The 24,365-nt window shown below is 37.9% G+C and overlaps 1 protein-coding gene across 3 annotated transcripts; it reads right to left on the minus strand.

Moving 5' to 3' along the window:
* Nucleotides 1–781: 781 nt before the first annotated feature.
* Nucleotides 782–24,365, minus strand: ATG4C (autophagy related 4C cysteine peptidase). Of its 3 annotated transcripts, XM_077333495.1 has the most exons (11): nucleotides 24,193–24,364; nucleotides 19,836–19,966; nucleotides 19,535–19,618; nucleotides 18,282–18,515; nucleotides 17,442–17,772; nucleotides 14,233–14,303; nucleotides 12,817–12,953; nucleotides 10,275–10,353; nucleotides 9,511–9,587; nucleotides 5,387–5,506; nucleotides 782–2,084 (listed from the first exon to the last, which is right to left on the minus strand). In XM_077333495.1, exons 2-11 carry the CDS (start codon nucleotides 19,909–19,911, stop codon nucleotides 1,914–1,916), a joined length of 1,380 nt encoding a protein of 459 aa, XP_077189610.1. In that variant the 5' UTR covers nucleotides 19,912–19,966; nucleotides 24,193–24,364; the 3' UTR covers nucleotides 782–1,913. The 3 variants fall into 3 exon arrangements, with proteins under 3 accessions (XP_077189610.1, XP_077189611.1, XP_077189612.1); XM_077333496.1 differs by lacking the exon at nucleotides 19,535–19,618 and having other exon boundaries at nucleotides 24,193–24,365; XM_077333497.1 differs by lacking the exons at nucleotides 10,275–10,353; nucleotides 12,817–12,953.

The raw sequence follows: 24,365 nt of genomic DNA on the forward strand, positions 1-24,365 counted from the left end.
CAGAACGAGCCTCTCGGTCAGATGGCTATCTAGCCGCTGTTTAAAAATCTCCAGCGATGGAGAAACCACCACCTGTTCCACTGAGAAACCGCACTGTCAGGAACTTCTTCCAGATGTTTAGACAGGATTTCTTTTGCACATTGCTGGACACAGCCTATCAAATCAATATTTTAAAATTTCTTAATGAATCCCAGTTTCCACTTACTGGTCCTCAGGCATAATGCCCTGTAAGTTCTTTTTGCTATGTCCATAAACTGTCCTTTGCTATCATCACAGTTCTTCTGAGAAGTAGGTGTACAGAATATTTATTATTCAGGCAGACCAGCCTTTCTCAACTTTTTAACCATTTAGAAACATTCTCCAGGCTTCAAGAAACCCCAGAAGTGGCACAATCATGTGGAAATGGTTGGGAAGCATATATATCCATCTGGGGCCCCTCCTCTTTCCACCCCCTCCAGGGCCCATCAGTGGCCATTTTGGGAGTGGAGGGGTTGACATGACCATATATGATCATATCACCCAATAAATGATAAACAGATACATTTCAAAAATATATTAAAAATTAAATCCTACCCATTCAGGAAACTCTTCCAGTACTGTCAAGAAATCCCAGGGTTCCATGAAACCCTGGTTGAAAAAGCCTGAGGTAGACAGTAGTAGTTAAGTTCATTTTGATTCACAACAAACAGAACATATAACCAGGTCACTTTACAAAGCTTGCTATTTTAGGGAATAGAATAAAGTCATCCCCATAAGAAAAATACATTTTTACACAGAAGACTTGTGCTTTAATATTTTCACCTTTTTATTAAAGCATACTTCTCCATACAGGTCATGTGCTGTATGTTCTTTTTGCTGTTATAGATTTATATATTAGTTCTCTAATAAAAATAAGATGATTGATACTTTAAATGAAAAGTAACAAGAAACATCACAAAACATAGTATCACCTCTGAGCCAATTTGTTACAGACTCCCAACTCTGCACGGATATATTTTGATTTAAAAGTTACACAGTTAATAACATAGGCATCCATATTATATCTGGAGATGGGGGGGGGAACCCTCAGCTCACATCTAATAATTGTTTGATCTATTATGATTTGTTGCAGTTTAATATTAGCAACATAAGTTTTAAAAATTGTGACAGGAAGCCACTACATTATTATCTTCTCCTTTTAAGGTTCAACTACAAGCTAAATGCGTAGTCATTGTAAGATCATATTGCTAAGCAGCACCTTTACTCCACTTACCTAATTGCATCAGTATTACCTTTTAAAAACACTCTTGCTAGAGATGTACCTCGGAGTAAAATGCATTGTGAGCCTAGCTTTTCATGATTATATTATTCAACAGGGGGAAAAGGGACTAAACAGTTCTCAACAGAACTGGTTGTATACAGCAGATGTTCCAAATTGATTTTCTTCATGGGGGTCCTCAGGTACATAGCGGGCCTCAAGAAGATTGACTGCTGGCCAGCCAAATCCAGGTATGCCACATTGCTCAGAGAACTGCTTTACCACACACCTTCCTGAACTAAAGATTACAAGTAAATTAGCCTAAATGAAACAAATCAACAGTTGTGTATTCAAGAACTGAACGGAATCTGGAATTATGAGGGGCTACATGGAACAGTGTAAGCATCTTAGGGAGCAAGCCTGGCACAACATCTAACACTTTACTATATTGCTATACAGTATCATAAATCTTTACCAGAATGTTTCAATATATGCATCTACCATCAAAGAAAATAACTCATTTTATGCATTTACAAAAAGCGTTTCAAAACTACAGCTACACAACAAACTTTAAAACTTGAAAGAAAATATACCACATTCAGTGTTGTTTGTCCATCTTTGTTCAAAGGGTAAATGTTCTCCTGGAAAGCTGCCAATACTCTAGTGCAAAACGTTCTTACAGCAAGACAAAATCCTCAGCACTAAAATGTTTCAGTTTTTTATTTCCATCCTCAGAGAAAAGGGTTCTCTCTTCCCGAATTGGACTCATCGCAAAATCATAGTCTCTAGAATGCCCATTTACAAAGGTAAACAAGGGATATTTCTCCTTTGAAGAAGATTTGAGAATCTACAGTAAAAATATCAGAAAGAAAACAATGTAAGATTAAAATTGCTGTAATTTTGCAAACAGAGCATTCACTTTTAAAACACTAAATAGAAAATACTGCATATGGGATGCATGAATCACCTAAAGGCATACTCTTTTCTGGCTTTCAGTGTACTTTTCAATACTGCAACTTATATATCTATTCAGAAGAGAGGTGCATACACAACTAGCATGTGCAAATCTCCAGATTTCTGCACAGTGAAGACATGCAATTTACTAATTCAGGCAGTGCACCAGAAGAACCTTACATGTCCTAATGTGTTCTTTACAACATCTAAAGCCTGCTGGGTTCAAAGCATCCAGCTTTGAACCTGGGACTCACTGACACTCTCTTAGCAACTCCCAGTGTTATTATACTTTACATTTAATCTGCAAGAATACATATGTGATTACAGTTTCATATTACAATATTGTATTAGTCCACAGCTAAAGTACATGAATGTAAAAATAGTTTTAAATACGGCAGCTATTTAAAAAAAAACAAGTTTGAGAAAAAATCAGGCTTGCAGTCACATTTTTTACTACACTTTATTCTAGCCTATTTTAAGTACTTTGTTCTGATGGAACTGTGAAAGCGAAGGGCAAGGAAAACTGGAACAGATCAGTTGTAAGGGAAGACAAAAAAGAGGACTCATTTACTAGGGAAAATTTTTAGGAAGGAGGGCACAGAGCAATAGATCTCCAGGGACAGGGTCATTAGACTGAGCCTTTTATCGTTTGGCTATTGGATCAATTCAACCCACATCAATAACAGAAGTTCACAGCATTCTGATGGCTGTTTGGTAGCCTGTGAAATTAGCTGGCAGGCCTCCTCTTCTTGTTAATTGACAGGTGTCTTGGAAAATGACAGCCACCACCACCGATCAGTAAAAATGGTTTACCCCATTCTCATGAGTTTGATGCATTTCTTTCACTTGTGGAAGAATATATACATGGGAGTTTGCAAGGACAATACATGTGACTATAGCAATTGCGGCGCTTGCTGCTCTTGATCATTTAGGACAGAAGAATGTGAAATGTGTTTATATCAGCTTTTCTTCTTTTCAAGCGCATGTTACTCAAGAGTAATAGAAATGTGATCTGAAAGTTGTGCAGCTTGAAATAAGAGCCCTGCTTAACCATTCTCTGATTGTGGGCTTTCTTCAAATACTTTACGTATTCTTTTTCCTACCAACCAAGAGAGTTTGTTTGTTTGTTTGTATATATATTTATTATATTTTATCCCGCCACTCCCACGGAGATAAAAACTTCAGATTGGATCAAAAGATCTGCTAGCAGAGCTTGGTTCACAAAACACAATTCTCTTGCTTCCCTGTCCTGCTCTAACTCTTACTCCACAGCAAATGTTATCCCGGTGTTTAAGGAACCCCAGGAATAACAATGAATTTATATGAGAGTCAACAAAAACTGCCATGTTGCCATAGGATGGAAGAGAATGTCCTTGCACCTGCAGAAATAGACTGCAGAATCCAACCAATTTCTTAAAAATGAAATTTATACCACATTTTACTTCCAGGATAAACTCATGCACGTATATGTATATGATGTATACGACTGTGGCTACTTCAAAGGAAACAAAATTCTTTTTATTGCTATTTTCTATTTTAAACACTTTTAAATGTTCTAGCGTTTGCTTACATGGAAAGCTGTTAGACAAATGTTTAAAATTAATATAAATAAGTAAGTCCAAAAATCGGACCTACTCTTCCCCCCTATAAAAAGATTCCCCATCATAGATGAAGGCTAGCCCCAGTTGTATGAGTCTCCAAAAGGATGCATTTGGAATGCTTCTTATGAAAGTGGACACATGAAAAATGTGATGATGCAGTGAGAATCAACTTTGTTTTTAGGCAAGGCAGTTTTGATTACTTCTGTATTCTGCAGAGTTCTCCCTTGTATGCCTATGGGAACTGGAAAAGTCTAATAGCTGAGTGTGAATCACGGATCAGGAAGGTCCTCAAGTCTAGCCTCATCCATGTACCATATGGCGTTAGGTAAGCCATTTCCCTCAAACTCAGCACCTCCACCAAGCACTATGAGTATCACTAACAAGCATTATTACTACTACTGTATCTGCAACACATTCTACATTCCACTTAAATAGGAAATAATATGTATCACAACTTGTGTTCCTGAATTATTTAAAAGTTGGATTTCAATTACAAAAATATATTAAAAAGAAAATATTACTTAAACTGGGATGGATGCCAATTCCTCTTAGATGTTTTTGAACCTGTAAAAAGTGCTTGGCATCTGTAGGTGTTGTTCTGACTGGTACAATTTTTTGCTTACTGCTATGACATCAAAGAGATGCCCTTTCTTGTTAGAAGTTAGATACCTATGATGTTTTCAGAAGATTTGAAACTTTATCTTGAACATTAAAAAAGAAAAGATGGGGGGAAAAGCAGGCACAAAGAAGGGGAAATGAATAGTGAAGAAAATGAAGAGCAGAACTGTTATTCTTTCCCCATGCAATAAATGTAACTGTTTTCTTCTCCCTTATCCAGTTTAGATTAAATGCCATAAACTAACCTATGTTTACTTGTATCGAGGAGGTACTTTCTTAGTGCTTTTAAATGGTGCTAAAACACAGTAATAATATTTTATCTGTAAATTTAACAAATACACACTTATGCTAACAAGTAATAATACACAATTTAGTTTGATTTAATATTACCATTTAAAATCATCCCCGAAGAATTGATTGCCTTTTAAAAATTCTTCTTGAGAATGTACCTAAAAAAGGGACTTTTTCTACAGAAATATTTTCGTTTAAATGCTGCCACCTAGTGGGATAATCCTATACTTTGTTGGCTCATATTTAACATATTTTTAAAAAATCCTCTCTGCTCTCAGAGATAATTTAATTTCAGCAATACATTTGGATAAAATAATTTATACTAGTGTAAGTCAAATAAAAATTGGCCAGTCACTTCCCTTTCCTACTTCTTACTTAACATACAGCTTGGGCTCAAATGCAAAAAGGCAATTTTCTCCAATAATATATACATTTACATATTGGCGGCATAAATGGTGTTTCTTTTGTTACCAAGCTATTAATTTAAAATGTTTGTTTTTCTCTATGTATATTTTACAAGATCAATTATTTGCTTTTTTAAAACAAGAGAAAATGGCAAAGGAATTCACATATTTGGCCCAGTAGAAAACAGGAATTAAAGGTTTGTGTGTTCTCTAAATGTAAAAAGGCCGTACCAAAGCAAGGACTCCTTGTGAACCATTTGTTTCATCATATGGACACTTACCTTAGTTATTTCTACAGAAGCCCTCTCAAAGTCTTGCACATTTTGACAATACAGCCCTATTGTGCAGCTAGGATCCATTTTCTTAAAAGACATCTTTTTGGGTGAAGGACAGTGAAATGACTGCAGTTTACAAGAAACAAACCAGCCAAAAAGGTTAATAACAAATGCATTTGTATCTTTGCCTTCATTCATTATCTTTAACAGATAATAATCACTAAAGATTATCCAAATGAATTCAAAACACAAATTGAGGTGATAAAATCTACAGTGGCCAAAGTCAGCAGTTGAAAGTATTATTTTCAAGCAAAGTAATAGATCTATTGTAATGATCCTTTAGATGCTCTTCGTTTCAGTCAATCCCAACTAAATAATTATAATCAGGGTGACATAATACAGGTACTGTGAGGACTTGCATAATTCATACATGTGCTGGTGGGTTAGAATCAAAGGAAGTTTACCACAAGGGGAAAAGGAGTGGGGATACAGTTTTCATTAAAGAGCTGCTCCACTCTCCTGAAAACGTGCTTCAACACAGCAACCTTCTGGAAGATCAGAAAGGGGGAACTAAAAAAGATCCCTTACAAGAAAAACAATCTTTGGATCTGACCTAGGGTTTTTAACCAAATATGTTACTCTCATCATAATTCAGCAATGCTTTTTTTCTTTCCACCTCTCAGTCTGAAAAATGCATGCTACTCTGAAGCAGCAGTGAAGGATATGAAGTGATATTTCAGGTGCAAGACATTCGCTGACTACTTTTTCCTCTCCATAAAAAAGTACAGATGATAATTTAAAAACTTAGCTGCTTCCTTAGAAGCAACAACCAGCACCAAACATTCCCTGACAGAGCAAGTACTCTTCCTAACGCCACTTTCTTGTTTTGCAAATTTTTCAGAAAGCTTTTACGAATGGCATGAGACGAGCCATTTTGCAGTATAGACACTTTACATGAGGATACCTTTCTCTTTCAGTGTGACAAAGACTGACTATAAGGCCAATATTTATTAGCCACTTCTTGTTAAGCTCTAAGTTGCTCATAGATGTTTATTAAAAAATTGGTAAAATAATTAAACCAAAACAGACATTAAAAGCTTTTAAGGATACACACACATATAACATGGGACAGAACCATTAAACCATTTATCTGTCTAAAAAGGGACCCTTATGAAGCATCCTAAAAAAACAACAAGCAAATAAAATTATTTTCACTTATAATAGGCTGGGCACTGGATGACCATTCTCCAAATTTGCAGGCCAACACTGCAAAAGTCCTGTGCTTGATTGCCATCAATTTTACCTTGCAAATGTAGCCAGCGAACAGGCTTAAACTGCAAGCAGTAAGTGGTCCTTCAAGTACCTTGTCCCATCTAAAGGTTTTAAAAATAAATACTAGCATTTTCAATTCTACCCAGAAACAAACTGGCAGCCCCAATCGATCTTTTAGAATACCTACATAAAGTAGAAAAGGCAAAATCTAGACTCTTATTTCTCTAATCTTTACATGATTTTATTCACAGACAATATAAGTCTTAAAATATGATCTCAATAGTTTATTGTATTATGTAGGTTGCCACTTGATCCTATAGTTGCTCACAGCTTTGTTATTTAACTATATACATAAAGCTGCCTTATACTGAGGCAGGAGCCTAAAAAGGTCGAAATAAGGGAAATGAATTAAACCCTCTGTAGGGTAGAACACAATTTTAAAATTTAGTATTAATACTTATTGAAGTTAAAAACCCAAGGCTTATAGCATAGCCTCAATAAAATCAGTGCATACATGCATACCAATGCCTCCACTAACCAGATGCATTTCGCCATTATCATTTTATCAATGGTCAGGTATCAAATAAAAACAGCTTACATAAAATCCAAGAAATATAAGAATTGGAATATACAGTCAGCTTCTTTACATAAAATGATATTATATACTCAGGACACTATGGACCTTAGTCAATTCTGTGGACCAGAAGGTTAGATAAAACTATTTGAGGCCTCTAATGTTTCAAAAGCAGGACCTGGTTAAGGTACGAACTTTCAGGGTCCAGTAAGAGTACGGTAGGAAGCAACCTTCATCCAAAGTATGCTGCAGGTTATACTGACCATAGGTTAAGGTGACCAGATTTTAACATTGGTAAAGTAGGACACCATTGACCAGGGGGGTTCTTGATTAAAATTTTGGTCTATATGGAGCAACAAAAAATTTCAAAGAACGCATAGAATGCAAAAATAGTATTGTAACATTTTTTTTTTAATTTCAACATAAGTACAATTTGCCAGGTGCCCCCAGATATCTCTCCAAAAGTGGGACAATCTGGTCACTTTACCATAGGTCCAGCAAGGTCAATACTGTCTGTTTTGACAGGAATTAGTTCTCCAGAGTCTCAGCTCCAACAAGCACTGGTTCTCCAGAGTCTCTGCTACAGGTGCTTTACAGATTTATTGGCTGGGAGCCTCTGCACTCAGAACAGAAGCTCTGCTTTTGAGACTCAGGTCCTCATGATCACAAACTGATCCAGAAGAAGCTATTTAAATTTTCTGTTATACAGAGCAGTCATTTAAACTAGAATACATGAGGCTTGCAATCTGTTAGAGCAACCATGGCATCCATTAGCTTGTCCCAGATATTCAGAAACACAATGCATTTTTAAATGAATTCAGAAGTCAGAAGACTTTCAGACACAATACCCATAGGACTCTTATTATTAACACGCGATCATTGTGGCCATGTGAAAACAAATAACAGTTTTCAAATTGGTCTTTGCTATCAGGAGAATGATTTAAACTTATAAACAACTGAGATAACATGTCGCCCAGGAAACCTAGAGGTGGTTGTTGGTAGCAGTAAATACTGAAGCAATGTCTCTTATTTCCTCCCATGATTATCCCATGTTCAGCTTTTTAGCAGCAGGTACCCTGACAGCAGACTACATACATACATACATCTGAACTGTGGCACATTAGATTAGCTTGTATAGGACAGATTCTCTGGTATCAGACAAAGGGAGCTTCAACTCGCAGTTTATACCATGGAAATTTGTTCTACTGAAGATCAACATGGCTGCCCTCTGAAACTACCTTGTACAAAAAGTACTGTAGCCTAGTGCCATGCTTCAGATTTAGTCAAATGAGGTAACTAATGATCTCAAAGCTGCACAGTTTTAAACAATGCTGTATAGATGCTTTTTGTATTATACCGTATGGCAGTGGTCCCCAACCCGCGGGCCGTGAAGGCCTTGGCGCCGGGCCGCAGCTCCCTCTTCCCGCCCCCCCCCCCAAAGAGAGAAGTTCACCAGGCTGCAAGCAAATCGGCCGCCGAAGCGGCCAATTAGCTTGCGGCCTGGCAAGCTTCTTGTTTCAGGAGCAGGGGAAGAGAAGCTTGCCGGGCCGCAAGCTAATCGGCTGCTTTGGTGACCGATTTGCTGGCGGCCCGGAGGGGCGGAGAGAGGGAGCCGCGGCCGCTGGCATGGCGGCGGCGCAAACGTGCATGCGCAGTGCCGCGCACGTGCGTTTGCACCCCCGCCGGGCGCAAACACGCACACGCAGCAAGTCCACGCATGCGCGTTTGCACTGGGGCTGCCACACGGGCGCGGGGCCCCGGGCCGCCCTCTCCCCCCACTCCGGCGCAGCAGTCCGTGGCAACTGGAAGGTTGCGGACTGCTGCCGTATGATACCAATGTTTTTTGTCTTTACTCCATTCATTTATTGGCTCCAAGTTTACTGCTAAAGTCAGCACATTAGGGGCAGTGTGTAAATTTATTGAATATCTGTGCACCAAAAGTAACTAGTCTGGGAACAGAGTTGTGTGCACATGGCAAGCCCCCCCCCTCCCAACAAACACACACTGTTAGCAGACTCCTCGCACACACATTGCTGGACATATAATGTTTGAAAACCTTATGTGTAAGTACTATGTATACAGTATCTGAGGAATACCAATGGTGTACAAAAATTAGATGCACAAATTCGGTCTTTGGAAGTGAATTCCACTGCAACAAAAAGTATTTCGTATGCATTCATTTCCTCACCACCACCACCCAACACCAAGAACAACAACAGAAGATCTAAGTAATTAGTTTGGTTCATATATGAAGCAAACAGTGCTAGTTCTTTATCCATCCTACCTCAAGGGGGAAATCCTTTATGCTGACATCTACAAAAGACTGGCAGTAATGAGGATCCATGTAAATCAAACTGTCATCTACAAGGACAAAACAAAAGACAAGTAATTCAAAAAACACCTTATTATTACACAGCTTACAATCCAATTTCTATGCAGAACAGTTGGAGGGGGGCACCCAGAGCAAGGAACTGCCTGCCAAGCTGATATTCATTGACTAAAGCGTACATTTTTGTGGGGCAGATTAACTTTTGCATAATCAAATATGCTTGTAGAAGCAGAATTTTGATAAAGTGATGAAACTGTCATTTAATTTTTGGAGATAAAATTACTTTTACAAACATGCAATTATATTCCTAGAGTTTGCATATGAAAAATGCATCACACTTCCTCATCATGACAGGAAGAACATATTTGCTTGTCATTTGGTCATCAACTTGCACCACTTAAACTACTAAAGGGTAAATATATAACTAAGAACTGCCAGGCTGGAAACAACAAAAGGCTCTCAGAGTTGGATGAAACAGATAAATTATGCCTTGTTTGTGCAACAAAGAAAATTAAATGTACATTTTACAGAATCCAATTACCACACAGGGCAAGTGACAAATGACTGGACTATAGAGAGTCTGATAAATTAATAAAGTACTCATTTTGCTATTTTAATCATTCTATTTCCTACTGGTCTTATATTAACTCCCAAGTTGGGGGGAGGGGGAAGAGGGGAGATCCTGTACTGAAAAAGAGTTATCTTATTAAAACACCAACCTTGAAATCCAACAAAGTAGTATGACTGTTTAGGTTTGCCGCCAATAATGCCAATGCAGTACTCAAGACTCAGAATTCCCTGTCATCACAACAATAAATAATTCAGATTTAAGACTCCACTGAAAATAATTGTAAGATTACTGTGTAGTAGCCTTGGCCTTTATGGCAAAGGGCAGCCAGCTTCTGTTCAGCAAAACAAAGCACTTTCAAATAAATGACTACTTTCCATGAGGATTTCTCCATTATTTTCTATTGTAGGGAGGGAGACACTCAGCATCATGCATTCGAGAGATGAGAACTTTAAACACAGCATTCATGACTTTCTAGATCACAGCCAATGACAAAAAGCTGAACTTAGTATTCTATTCCAAAATCACTTTCAGGTGTACTTCATTCTAAGAACAATGTAAGTTCCCGGGGTCTACAGTGGATAACATCCTTGCTCCACTTTCTCAACATCTTTGATTATAGGGGTGGGAGTGGGCTGTTGTCCGCCATGTTATGAGTTTTAGAGTCTTTGAAAGGGGAGTTTTTAATGGGATTTTTAAGACTACTGTGACCTGCCACGAGCCTGTTGGGAAGTGGCGGGATATAAATCAAAACAATAAACCAGCAAATAAATAAATAAATAAATAAATAAATAAATAAATAAATAATTGTTATTTACACTAGAAGCTTCTTATAGACAGCATATGCTCTCTGTTTTATAGGCACTGAAGATAACAAAAGTTTAACAAAAACTTCAACAAGTAAAAAACCATATTGGCATTTAAGTTGGAATATTTCACTACTTCCAACAAGCAATCCCTAACAGAAGTTTAACAGAAAACCATTAGGGGTTCCATGATTTCACGATTACTAAAGGCTCTAATACAATCAGAGAATATTAATTTTAAACCAATTAACTTAGCAAAACTAACAAGATTGTTTCCAAGAGAAAGACTATGATGACTTCCCTTAGATATAGTATACATAGATAGGTACCATAAATTATACCAACATTAGTTGCTGTCTGATCCTTTTGATCCATATTTATATTCAAGTGCTGTTCAGAGGACACAAAGATATTTGCAAGACATGCTGAGGAATTAATGCTATCAGTTCATCAACAGCATCTTTACTGCATTGAAGTTATTATTTAAAATAGGAGGATCTTATATGCTGCTTTTCTGTACCTGAAGGAGTCTCAAAGTGGCTTACAGTCGCCTTCCCTTTCCTCTCCCCAAAACAGACACCCTGTGAGGGAGGTGAGGTTGAGAGCCCTGATATTACTGCTTGGTCAGAACAGCTTTATCAGTGATGTGGCAAGCTCAAGGTCATCTAGCTCATTGGTCCCCAACGTTTTTATCACCGGGGACCAGTCAACGATTGATAATTCTACTGAGGACCGGGGGGGGGGGTAGTCTTTTATGAAGAGACATCGCCACCTGAGTCCCTGCTCCACTTGCATTCCCGCCGGTGCCCTTGACTTCCTGCCAGGCGCTGCCAGCAGCAGCTGTGCAGTGCCACGCCAAGAGAGAGCCCCAACCATGGCGGCTGCTGGAGAGCACCAAAGGTGAGCCGGCGACAGAATGGCAGAGCAGCCCCCAAGGCAGCAGCTGGGGAAGAGGACAAGGAGGAGCCACGGCCCGGTACCAACTGATCTACGGACCGGGACCGGTCACTGATCTAGCTGACTGCATGTGAGGGCACGGGGAATCAAACTCAGCTTGCCAGATTAGAAGTCGGTGCTCCTAACCACTACACAGTCTGGATCTATTGGAAATAAGTTCTGTAGTTATTATTTGGAAACAAAAAATTATCATATGGTCGTATTAGGACAGGGCATATTCAGATGTTTTTACCTGCCTAACACTGAGAACATTGAACTCTTAAAGAGGATAAGAGCAAACGCTATTGTGAACCATTCTTACAATTATAGCATCTTCAAAATATGTTGTATGTTTCTCCAGTACACAGGAATTACAGTTCTCTAAACCCCATTGTCATAATTACCAAGAAACTATATACCGAGAAAACAACAACAAAAAAACACCTCGGGTATAAAAAAAAGCAAGTTAATTATTTTTTTAAAGAAATATACTGAAGCATAAGCTCAAAAGTAACCACCAGTGACACTCCAAAATAAATAGGCAGATTTTGTTATGTAGCTGTTTAATGGCATTTATGTTAGGTGTAGTAAACAGATGGAGATCTTCGGTAACATTTTAAAAACAAAACCACATGGAGAAGTTCACTGAAGAAAACACCAATACAGGTGAAACAAGATCAATCCTTATTATCTGGTATTATTGCCTCAGAGGCCTCTTTGGCAGCTACTTGGGACAGGAATAGTTACAACTGCTTTAACACTGAGAATCAGTATTCAGACATAATTGCAGAGAATAGAAATTTCAAATTTCTGAAGTCAGACTTTATGATCTACATCTGTAAAGTCATAAGTACATTTAATATACTTAATAGAGTGAAGATTACCATCTTTAAGTGTCCTTTCCTACGATCTAGTATAACTTTCTTAAAGGTGACTGAACTTATTTCATACCTTCACAAACTCTAGGTATTCCATATTGGTTCTTTCACCACCAAGTCTCACAGGAATTAATATAATTACAGCTTTGGTATCAGTTTTTTGAGAATCCGTAAAAGAGCACTGTTTATCAATAACATCAGACTTGTAAACTTGAAAGACAGACAAGAATAACCAAGATTAATATAAGTGGAAGTTCATCATCAAACACAAACTGAACAGTATCTATGAAACATATGACCCGCTAATTTTAAGTACAGGATATAACAATAATGTGTTATGGTCATGCTCTACTAAACCCTATACCTTCCCACAGCTGACCAGTGAGCTGTGTGCATTTCCGTATATGCAACGTTTTATTTGTCTGAGGCCAACATGGCATGCAGAGGCTCTGAAACCCAGGAGAGCATTATCAATAACTGCAGGCTTGCAGGACGACAGCTGTACTATCATCGAGTAGACAAACAAGGCACATGTCGTTTGGCTTGCTATAGACCAGGAACATTCCTTGCATAGCTGTGGTACTGTGGGATGGGTCCACCTATGTGTCACATCCAAAGGATGGATTACAGTCCTAGGGTGATTGATAAAATTGGTCCACTGAATCAATCCCCCCTCCATCTGTGCTTGTCGCACTCAGTAGAACATCATGCATCAAAGCAAGTAGCTGAGCTATGGCAAACTGCAGAGATACCTGGGAGCAGAATATTGCACAGCCATGCAGTTACAATATATTGTATCCTCTCTTTATCCAGTGTCCTTGTTATACACTAACAAAGCATTCGTATCCAGGACTGCTTGAAAGCAACAGATGATCAGAACAATTTATGCTGCCATTTATCCAAGAAAAGGATTCTCTCAGTGTTGCTGCTTTATTGCCTGATATATTTGAGTATTCTATGTAAAGTGACCACATACATTATTACCTCAGGGTGGTAAGAAATAAACATTTTCCATTGATCTAATAATGCAGGAATGTTTTTTTTCTTAATTAATATACTTTCAATTACTTACTATTTTTGTACACAAAAATGAATACAACACCAAGTGGTTTGTGTGTGGTAGGAGAGAAGCATAAGGAATCAAAAGTACTGAGTCAATAAGCCCACAACAGTTAACAAAAAATGCTACAGAAACTAAACACATGTTCAGCACACCCGTTATGATCTTTTAGAAGATACATTTCCCAACTATTATTCAAATAACGTCTATGCAGTTCTGATAAATAATAATATATTCCAGGTTATCATGAGTGTAGGCTGGCATTCAGTGTAAAACAAAACAAAAAACAAGTTCTGGCCTCAAGGGTCTAATGGTTTAAACTGAATGCTACAGGATCATGTTACTCTCCATCTTTTTAACTACAAAACCTTAGGTTATGTGCTTTGAATATGAGTCCAGAATACCGTATTCCTCATTCATAGCACTTACCTGTGCAGTCTTGAGCAACATACACTGTAATTCCTTGTAACTCAGGGTCTCTTGATTCCTCAACAGCTTTTCTGTACACGAACAAAACAGTTATATTTTAGGTTAAATACTGCCTAGAGCTATAGCTATCTAGGACACAATAATCAAGTGAGCCATTGTAAAGCAATGGACTATCCAAGAAACAGGGTTTGAAAAGCACAACTTCAACCTGTCTCTTGAAAGGATAAACAAAAAAACTCATCCATAAGCAGCAGAATGGGGTAAATACATTTCCTGTCAAACAAGAAAATAACAGAACTATTAAATTAAAACGAACAAGTGCTTTAGTACCTCTATAAAATTGTAGTTGTGTTTTTTATTTTATATATTGTTGGTATTATATTCTTTAAAAAAAACTTGGCAGGCAGAAGGATAATTTTCAAGGTTATATAACCTTCAAAGAAATGCCACCAATTAAACAGCTTTGATTTATTTCACTAACAAAAAAAGACAGAAAAAATATGAGTCTGAATGGAAAAGAAGGAACACTTCCACAGTACACATTTCCACATTGAAAACACAGTGGTAACATATCACAAAACACAATGTGAATACATGGAATCTACTGCCAATGAAAGCCCAATGCATGTACTTTTGGCTAGAATAGATACATGCACAACTGAGTCCTGTTATGATAAACATGTGGGAATTCTATTATGGTACACAAGTGATGTCATATCGTAGGAAGTAGCCCTTAGCTCAGAAACTAAAGACACTACCCAATTATTTGCATGAAATTTTATCTCAGAGGCTGCTAACTTTTAACAAAAATCTGAATGAACAGTTTGACAAATCATCAACATCAACAATGTTTATAAAACTACATTTTTAACTACTGAAAAAAAAATAAGATTATTCTTAGCTGGAAATGGACACTGAATATTTTGATGAATATATTCACTTCCATCTTTGTAAGAGGAATCTATGAATACTGCAGGAGGGACAGGGACAGACTATGAAAAGACAGTAAGGGTTAATCTATTCATAAAAATATGAAAAGCGAGCCTCCATATCCTGAAATCAACCTTCTGTTCTGAAATAAAAAGCAAAACTGTACAAAAATATTCACAAATGTTATATGATAATTTCAGTAATACTTTCAATTATTTATCACTAGATACATAAATAACCTTCACCCCTCAAACAGTATATTTTTCCCCTGAAGTCTCATTCAAGGTGAATATTCTTGCTATACAAGCACTACACAAATCCCGCATCTATATAAATGTATAATATTTACATCTGCACTTTGGCCTCTTATGCTTAGAAGGCTTAATGATTCAATTTATGACTATATTGGGACCCACCTAGAACATAAGACTGTAAAAATACAAAATCAATGGTGTCCAAAGAAATGGCATATAAAGACACACTGTACAGGGAAATCTGACTTTGAGTTTCTTTTTTTTTTTAAATCTAGACTGAATGTCACAGACCCTTTACTTTTACTATGATGTAATTATAATATTAATAGTCCCATACACTTACACTTTCACAAGAATTTGATGTGTTCAAAGAAATGCTGAAAACATCAATTTTAAACTCTGACAGTTCATTACACTATCAGTACATTACAGCCCCCAGGTTACAGTATTAAAAAAGGTCTATAATGTTATGCATGTTTCAAGGTTAAAAGAGTTGTTAGTTTTTAGAACATTTCATTAGGTCTCGAATGGATCTTCACACCTTCACTGCCAATATCGAAAAATTAAATAAATTTGAGTACAACTCATACATCAGACCTTTACTGTTATCACCAACAGAACAAAATTTGAACCTATGGCACCATTAACACCAACAAAGTTTAATTCTGGGTATAAGCCTGGGTGTGCATGCACACTTCATGAAACCTTCTTGATCTTAAAGGTGCCACTGGACTTAAAGTTTGTTGTATTGCAGCTACCCACATGAATCTATTTTCTTGGCTCACCAATGACAATGGGTATACTAAGAATATAAGAAAAACCTTGATGAATCAGAACAGTGGTCCATCTAATCCACCATCTTGTCTTGCATTTTCATGCATACTGAATAATGCACTTTTAGTCCCATTTCAATGCCCTTTAGCTATTGTTTGCAAGTTGAATTTGGCTTTTCACACAATATAATCCAGTTGCAAAATGCACTGAAAGTGGATTGAAATTGCATTATTCAATGTGTGTGAAAGTACTATCACAGTGACCAACCAGGTCCTCTAGAGCAGGGGTAGTCAACCTGTGGTCCTCCAGATGTTCGTGGACTACAATTCCCATGAGCCCCTGCCAGGAAATTCTGGCAAGGGCCCATGGGAACTGTAGTCCATGGACATCTGGAGGACCACAGGTTGACTACCCCTGCTCTAGAGAGCCAGTAAAAAGCCATAGAGGCTGAAGCCCACCTGATGCTGTCTCCTGGCACTGGTATTCAGAGGTGTGGTGCCTCTAAATGTGGAATCTGTCTATTCAAGTGTCCTTTTAAAGCTATCTAAGCCTGTGGCTATCACTACATCCTCTGGTGATGGATTCCACATAGTAAGTAATCATTGAGTAAAGAAGTATTTTCTTTTGTACATCCTAAATCTATTGCCCGTAAACTTCATTGGATGCCCTTGAGATCTATATTTTGAGAGAAAAAGTTCTCTCTGTCCACTTTCTCTACCCATGAATAATTTTATAAACCTCTACTATATCATGCCCCCTTCTAAACTGAAAAGTTCCAGACCTTTCAGTCTTTCCTCACAGGGAAGGGACTCCTTAACCATCATTGCTGCCCCATCCTATAATTTTTCCAGCTCTGTTATTTTGAAATATAGTGAACAGAATGACACACATTATTTCAAATCAGGCTGCATAATCTATACATCTTTCTATACAATATATATAATACAGTATTATAATACTGTTTATTATTTTCAATACCCTTCCTAATACCCAACACAGAATTTGTCTTTTACATTACATTGGATTGATATTTTCCTTGAGCTACTCATTACAACCCCAAGGTCTCTTTTCCTCTCAGTTTCATCAAGTTCAGACTCCATTAGTGTATATTTAAAGTTGGGATAGGGGTTATTTACTATGAAATATTGAACCGATATCTTGTAATTAACAAAACTGGAAGACAGTCCTAAAATACCCTTCCTCTACCCATATTCCGATGAAATGGTGAGAGATTACTTTAGAGCTTTTTACCTTAAAAGATGTGCTACAACAGCTGGCCCATACCAATCTCCTGCTATTTTTCCAGATTTATTTCCATATTCTATAAGCCGATGCAAGCCAAAATTTGCAAGAGGAGAATCACCAAACCAAGAAATTATTTTTCGGTGGCAGTGTTCATCTTTTATTTCTCTGTTTTCCCAGACATCTTTTGGAACATTTTTATGATGGATTGACTGGTTCTTGCATTCTCTCTCCCCTGTAAATGATGCTTCAAGAGACGAAGTGAACTTTTTAACTGTATGGCTGGTCCACGATTCAGAATCTAAATTTTCAATGACTAATGCATCTGGCCAGGTCCAGTCTGTAATAACATTTAAACATATTATACATCTCTTTTTGCTCAAAGCTTTTTCTTATGATCAAAATTTCAACACAATAATATTTTGAAATAGTTCATTACTAGTACTAGTTAATTTGAAGAAAATAAAAAGAAGTAAAATTTTATCAGTTTCTCAGCTAACTACTACAGATCAGAAAGTTTGTCCTAGCAAGTGTACTAGATTGCCTAAATCAGAAATTGTGCATTCATGGTTTTATAGCAAAGCAGTTACAGTCCTATACATCCTTTTACAGGAAACAGAATATATGAATTATGCCAGTTAAGTGTTTTCAATCTTTTACCAAGTAATTTGGCAATTATCACCTACAGTAGTTAGAATTTAAATTGACATCTCCCCATAACTTGTGTGACTGAGGTACACTACTACTGCCACATTTTTAGAAGAATGCAGAAGAAACATCTACTGCTCAGTCTTGTGATTTTCCCGAAAGTCAGATCAATCTGAGCCACAGGCAAACTTGGGAACTTGCCTCTGCCAAGAAAGTGAACAATAAGTCCTTGTGCTAGAAGCATCTGGCCAGTCCTGAGGGTGCAACCCCAGCCACAGTCAGTTGTCAATGCTGAGCCCTTGATCTGAGGAAACTCTTCTCTGTATGTCAGCCATATTCTAGAAATAAAGTCTTTGCGGAACTCCTCAACATTTCTAGATGTAATTTCATCATTAATATCGCAATTTGATCCATTTGGAGACATTTCATTTGGCTCTACAACGAAGCATAATAAACATTTCAGCTAACGGAAAAAAACAATACTTTGTGTCAATAATGATTTTAAAAACAGAGAAATCTGACATTTCATGAACCAAATATTATCTTGGGTCCAGACTAAATGGCCAATTTCCATTGATTCCCTCTTTATACTGCAGATCCCCTTCCTGTCATTCCCTCAGGGTTCCATATCTTCCAGGAGAAGCATTTTGTGGAGAGTGGTGGGCTGGGGAAGGCAGGAATGTTCCATCGTACTGAGGAAAAATTTAGTCCAGGTCCAACTCACTATCTGAAGAGAGAATGCACAGGTACTTGCAATATGGAAACAAGACAAAGTTAGCAGCTGTTGGTTGAAAAATCAGCATTTTCAGTAATGTAATTTAAGTGGCATAAATTAACACACTGACATTTTGTATAAAATCCTCCTTGTAGAAACTAAACTTCTAATGAGCTGGAACAGCCACTCCTTTGAATCTATCCTTTGGATACTATTTTCGGAAAAAAACAGAATGTAGGTATTATTTCTCTCCTCCGAGTGCAACACATATTAGAAACTATGATCCTGAATGCGCCTTCCCACATTTGTTTTGCGATACAAGGACATTAACCCAGGAGGCATCTATATCCTATATCCTACTTGCTTCCTGTGTGGAAACGGATTTGACACGTTTAATAAAACCATGATCCACGACAATATGCCAGGCTGTTGTAAGAAATATTAGATGTACCTATGTCTCCCATATTGCCCAACCTGCCCCTTGCCAACCCTTCCCCCATGCTTGTCAAGTTCCTTGATTGAGAAGTTGGGCTACCTGGTGAAAACAGAAGACATGAACAGGCTTCCCATTCCCTAACATGACTTGGTGCTGTGCCTATGACAGTGGGAAAAACTGGACTGTTATGCCAAGAGAGTACTGCGTTCTAAGTGGAAAAGAGTTGGTCTGGTATACTAAATGCATCCAAACAAAGCAAGGCCAAATTGGGCTTAGAACAAATTACATACTTGTACCACTTACCATCAGTCTTGAAATGGTAACATTTTCCCAGCAAAAAGACAGGAGAATTTCTGCTAAAGTAAGTTTTTGTTTTCAACACCCAGCCTAAGAAAGGGAGGAAAGCCAACCATCAACTGGAGATCTTTCAGAAATCTGGCAGATGCATGACAGTACATCTGCACTGGCAATAATCGTGTGTGATTAACCATGGTTAGCAAACAGTCTTCTGCCATTCAGAGCTATATACAAATGGATTTCAATGGCAAAGTTATGTTGTTTCATTTATTTCTAATTAAGCAATGCTATTTCGTATTCCACTTACTGTATTTCATATTGTGCCATGCAGACATAAATTTTGATTTTATTTTCTCTACTTCATCTGTCCCCGTGGCCTCCATATTCACATGCAAGAGGAACAGCCATCACTGTCTTGGAAGACACTAGTTTCTGTTACTGCAAAGTAAAGGAATGAGGGCATCCATGAGCACACAGGGCATACCCAAGCATCCTTGTGTTATTAGGCAGTTAAACCTACTGTGACCAGGAAGAGCAATAAAATCCCAGAATCCTCCACTTGCAGACAAAAACACAATTGTACGTTCTATGAATAAGTAATAAAAACATTTGATTCCAAACACACAACAGTAAAATTACCATGCAAAGCTAAATAAAACATAATGTCCTCCAACTGCTCTATATTCCACAGAAACTCTCTTGCGTACATTGACTATATTGATGTACATCTGAGAATACCTAAACACTAATTGGAAAGTAGAGAAAAATATTTAAATTGCTGTAAAAGGGACAGTTTTATATTAAGTCTACTCTGTTCAGAAACAGGACTCAAGGCTCATAAATATTAAAGCTCTATTTAAGAGTGTTGGGTTCTCTCCCAATCCAAAATGTATTAAGTGGAAGAATCTGTGATGCATACAGAAGAGGTATATGCTTTAAGGAGAAAAATAAAATCATTACTGAGTCTTTTGTTGGGTTATTCTTACCCTACAGTTACTTGTGGTTAATACCTACTCAAAGACCTACTAGAAAATGCTGCCTTACAATATCATTTATTGCTTCAAAAGAATACATTGCATTGTTTCCAATTATCATCTGAAGAACTTTAGTATTGGCCGGATTTTGTACTTCTGGAAATGTTTTGCAGGAGGAATACAGCAAACACTGTGAACGAGAGTCTCTCTATAGGGTCTTTGTAATTCTGTTAAGAAATATAAACTCAACCAACACCTATTAGGTAAATTATGCTGCACAAAAAGAAGTAGCAGTTTCAGAACCCTTATTATACTGTACTGTGTATTTGTGCATCTCCAGAAAGTAACAGTGGGAGAAAGGGAGGTGAGCAACACCCACAATTAGATTTAATGCCTGGGTTGGTCTGGGCCAAGGGCAGACAATCAGGTTCTATAGGTTGGATTTCCATCACTATTCTCCTAAAATCTGCCAAGAACTCTCTGAGAAATTGTACAAATGAAAGTTCTCCTTGGCTATTTTCAGGAGTAAAAGGAGCCTAAGTACTGATGAATATTTGAGGTTACAGGTTAGGTGAATCTCAAAGATTGTGGTTTCCATTTCATAAGGAATGACATCTTGCAAACCTGAATTTCTTTTTAGTTCTATGCACCTTACTGCAGGAATTTCTCATCATTTATCTTACGAGACAATGTGGCAATGCTATATTAGAGCTCAGCAATCAGCTCTAATTGCTGAGCTCTAATGGTAAGAATTAGCGGTAAGAATTAGCAACATCTATATTAGTTTCCTGGGTTCCTTCTGTTAGCTTAGCGCCAAACTTTTCAAAATGAGGAGAGTTTAATGACACTGTTATTATACGTATATAACACCACTTCGGGAACAACAGACACTAGTCATAGAAAAATGTCAGGTTACAGGCCTAACTGATAACGATTTTTCAAAAACAATGTCAACATAGTTCTAAATTACATTGCTTTGTCTATGAGCTTGCAAGCAAACAATGCATTAATCTCTCTATAATCAGGCAGCTTGTTTTTACTGAGGGAAGTGTCCAATCTACATTTAATTGTAATAGTGGGTGTGTCATATACTATGAAAAAAGTGCCATGTTGCATTTTTTTAACCAGTATGTCTGCTTGTGTATACCTATGTATCAAATGGCATGAGATTAAGTGTAATAGTGTGTGTGGGGAGGGCTTTTTTCCAAACTGAACTTTATAAAAACATTTGTTTTAGAAGTACAGGCATTGAATCAGAGTGCATTCTTGTGGTTCAATAAAGATATACCAACTTTAAATGAGAAAAAGTGACTGGAAGGGATACATAAACTGAGGCAATACTTCTATTGCTTAGGCTACAATTAGAGTAAGTTCTAGCAAATTTGCTTATTTCCAAGAAAATAGGACTAACTCATAGAATCGTATTTGGAAGAGACCAACCCCCTGCAGAATGCAGGAAATTCACAACTACCTGCCCACCCGAGGTGACCTCAATTTCATACCCAGATGATGCCCCACTCCTAGAATCCCTGGACAGTCTGGTCTGGAAGAAATCTGCTTCCCAATCCCACAGTCCCTTCTGCCCACCTACTCATAATTTGCCTAAATTCACAGAATCAGCATTTCTGTCAGATGGCTATCTAGCCTGTGTTTAAAAACTTCCAAGGAAAGAGAAACCGCCACAACATGAGGAAGTCTGTTTCACTGAGTAGCTAGCTCTGACAGGAACTTCTTCCGGGTGTTTAGCCGAAAATTCTTTTGAATTCATTTCAACCCATTGGTTCTAGTTTGACCCTCTGGGGCAGCCAAAAAGAACTCTGCTCCATTCTCAATATGACAGCCCTTCAAGTACTTGAAGATGGCTATCATATCATTTATTAGTAGTCTTCTCTCCAGGCTAAACAGACCAAGCTCCCTCAACCTTTCATCAACTATTTTAGTACTGTGTTTCTTCTCTCCAGAAAGATGTTCACCATGCTCTGCCTTGGTTTCATAACACTCTCATTATAACTTTCTAACTCCTCAGTACATGAATTATCCTTTTATCTTAAAAATATGCCAGACCCAACTTTTGATCTGCTATAACATCACTATTCCTATTATTAATTCTAACTGACTCCATTCCTTCTTTCGAGAGGCAGTGCACTTTGTCACTCTAAACTAGGTAGATATTTAGTTCACCAGTTTGTAATAACTTCAGTCACTGCCATTTGGATCAAACCTTTAACATATCTTGCCTGTTTAAGCTTCTACCCACAGAACACATATAATGAAAGCAGTTTCATTTGCTGGCTTTTCTAATGTGGCCAGCAAGAGAAAAGAATGTTGATGAATAGATGTTTTCTTTAGGGAATTGAAAGATTAAGTGAAAAGGGGGACAATGTAAATGAATGGGTAAGACTGGAAAGCCCCAAAACCATAGAAACAGAGTAGATTTAATGCTGCCACATCCACCCATCCATCCATATATAATTCAAAGTACTGGTACTGGTAAAGAGAGCTTGGTGGATAGAGAATGCTGGCTTAATGTGGGAGTCTGTGCTTAGTGCTGTAGTCACTTCTGCATTATGAGGCTATGTTTATGAAACAGACATATTTCTTTACAGTAGAATGGAACTGAGCAATCTAGATTTGTTTGGAAGAACAAAGTCCTTTAGAAAGCAATCTTCAGCCAATCTACTCAGAATCCTACTCTCAACTATTTTCTGGGGCTTAGAAATTGTTTTTCGGATTGCGCAGGTAATACCACACTGATTTGACCTGAGCCTACAGAACAGAACAGGTAGTGAAATGAAAGGAGACTCACAGTATTTAGCAACATACAAAAACGACAGTCAGAGTCAAGGCATCTTTTTACAGAGTTTGATGTCATTTGGAATGGTACAGAAGAAAAACTCACTGTGAATGACCAAATTTAATGAATTTACAAAGGTGCAGATTGAGATGACTTGCCTGGATTATAGCATTGGCGGATGCTGGGCAAGAACTGTCATCTTTCACCAGCCAGATTGAAGAGTTTACAAAATCCACTTTGCTTTCCAGGGAGACAAGACTGTTTTTGCTAGTGAAGTCACATTTTGAATAATCAGTTTTTTAAAAAAAAATCCTGAAATGTTTGGATGTTCCAGTGGCTTTACTATAATCTGTTATTCCCAGGGGAAAACTGGAAAGGAAAGAGGGTCACACCCTCTCTCTGGCCTGCCGCTAAAGGAGGGGTGGTGAGGACATGGAAGGAAGTGGGGGCAGCCCCTAAGCAGGGAGGGCCATCATGCAACCCATCAGGGCCTTAATGGACTGCCTGCCTCCGCTTATCTGTTTTTTTTTATTTACATGAATCTTTCCCCAGTTATTCTGATAATAATTTGTTTTGCAAATTAGCTGACCTGTAGGAAGGGAAAGTGTTCGCTTCTTTCCAACAACCTTGTTCTCTAATCCCCTCCCCCCTATAAAAACCCATCCTCCCTTACGAGTGAAACTGTATTTTTACTGGAACGGTTCTCCTGTAAAAATTACAACCCATGGAAAGGGCCATACGAAGCAGTTCTTCCATTATCCGCTCACTAAAAACAGACTCCCCAAAACCAAGACTCCTGATTAGAAACAAATGTGGTACTTCCTACACCAAAACAAAACAAAACCCCCTAGGAATCTGGACTCGACAACGCGCCCCCTCCTGGAATTCGCACTCACCCGGGACATCGGAACCACCATTGGGGGAGGGGAAGCAAGCCCTCTTAGCCTCTATTCTCTCATTTCGCTAACGATTCATTTGGCCTCCATTGGTTGCCGTAATCCTCCATGGACACCGCTTCCGGCCCAGGAGAGGAAGCGAAAGCTGCCTACGCGTACGACACTACTAACGG

This window comes from Paroedura picta, chromosome 4, assembly GCF_049243985.1.
Source record: "Paroedura picta isolate Pp20150507F chromosome 4, Ppicta_v3.0, whole genome shotgun sequence".
Classification (NCBI taxonomy): Eukaryota; Metazoa; Chordata; class Lepidosauria; order Squamata; family Gekkonidae; genus Paroedura; species Paroedura picta.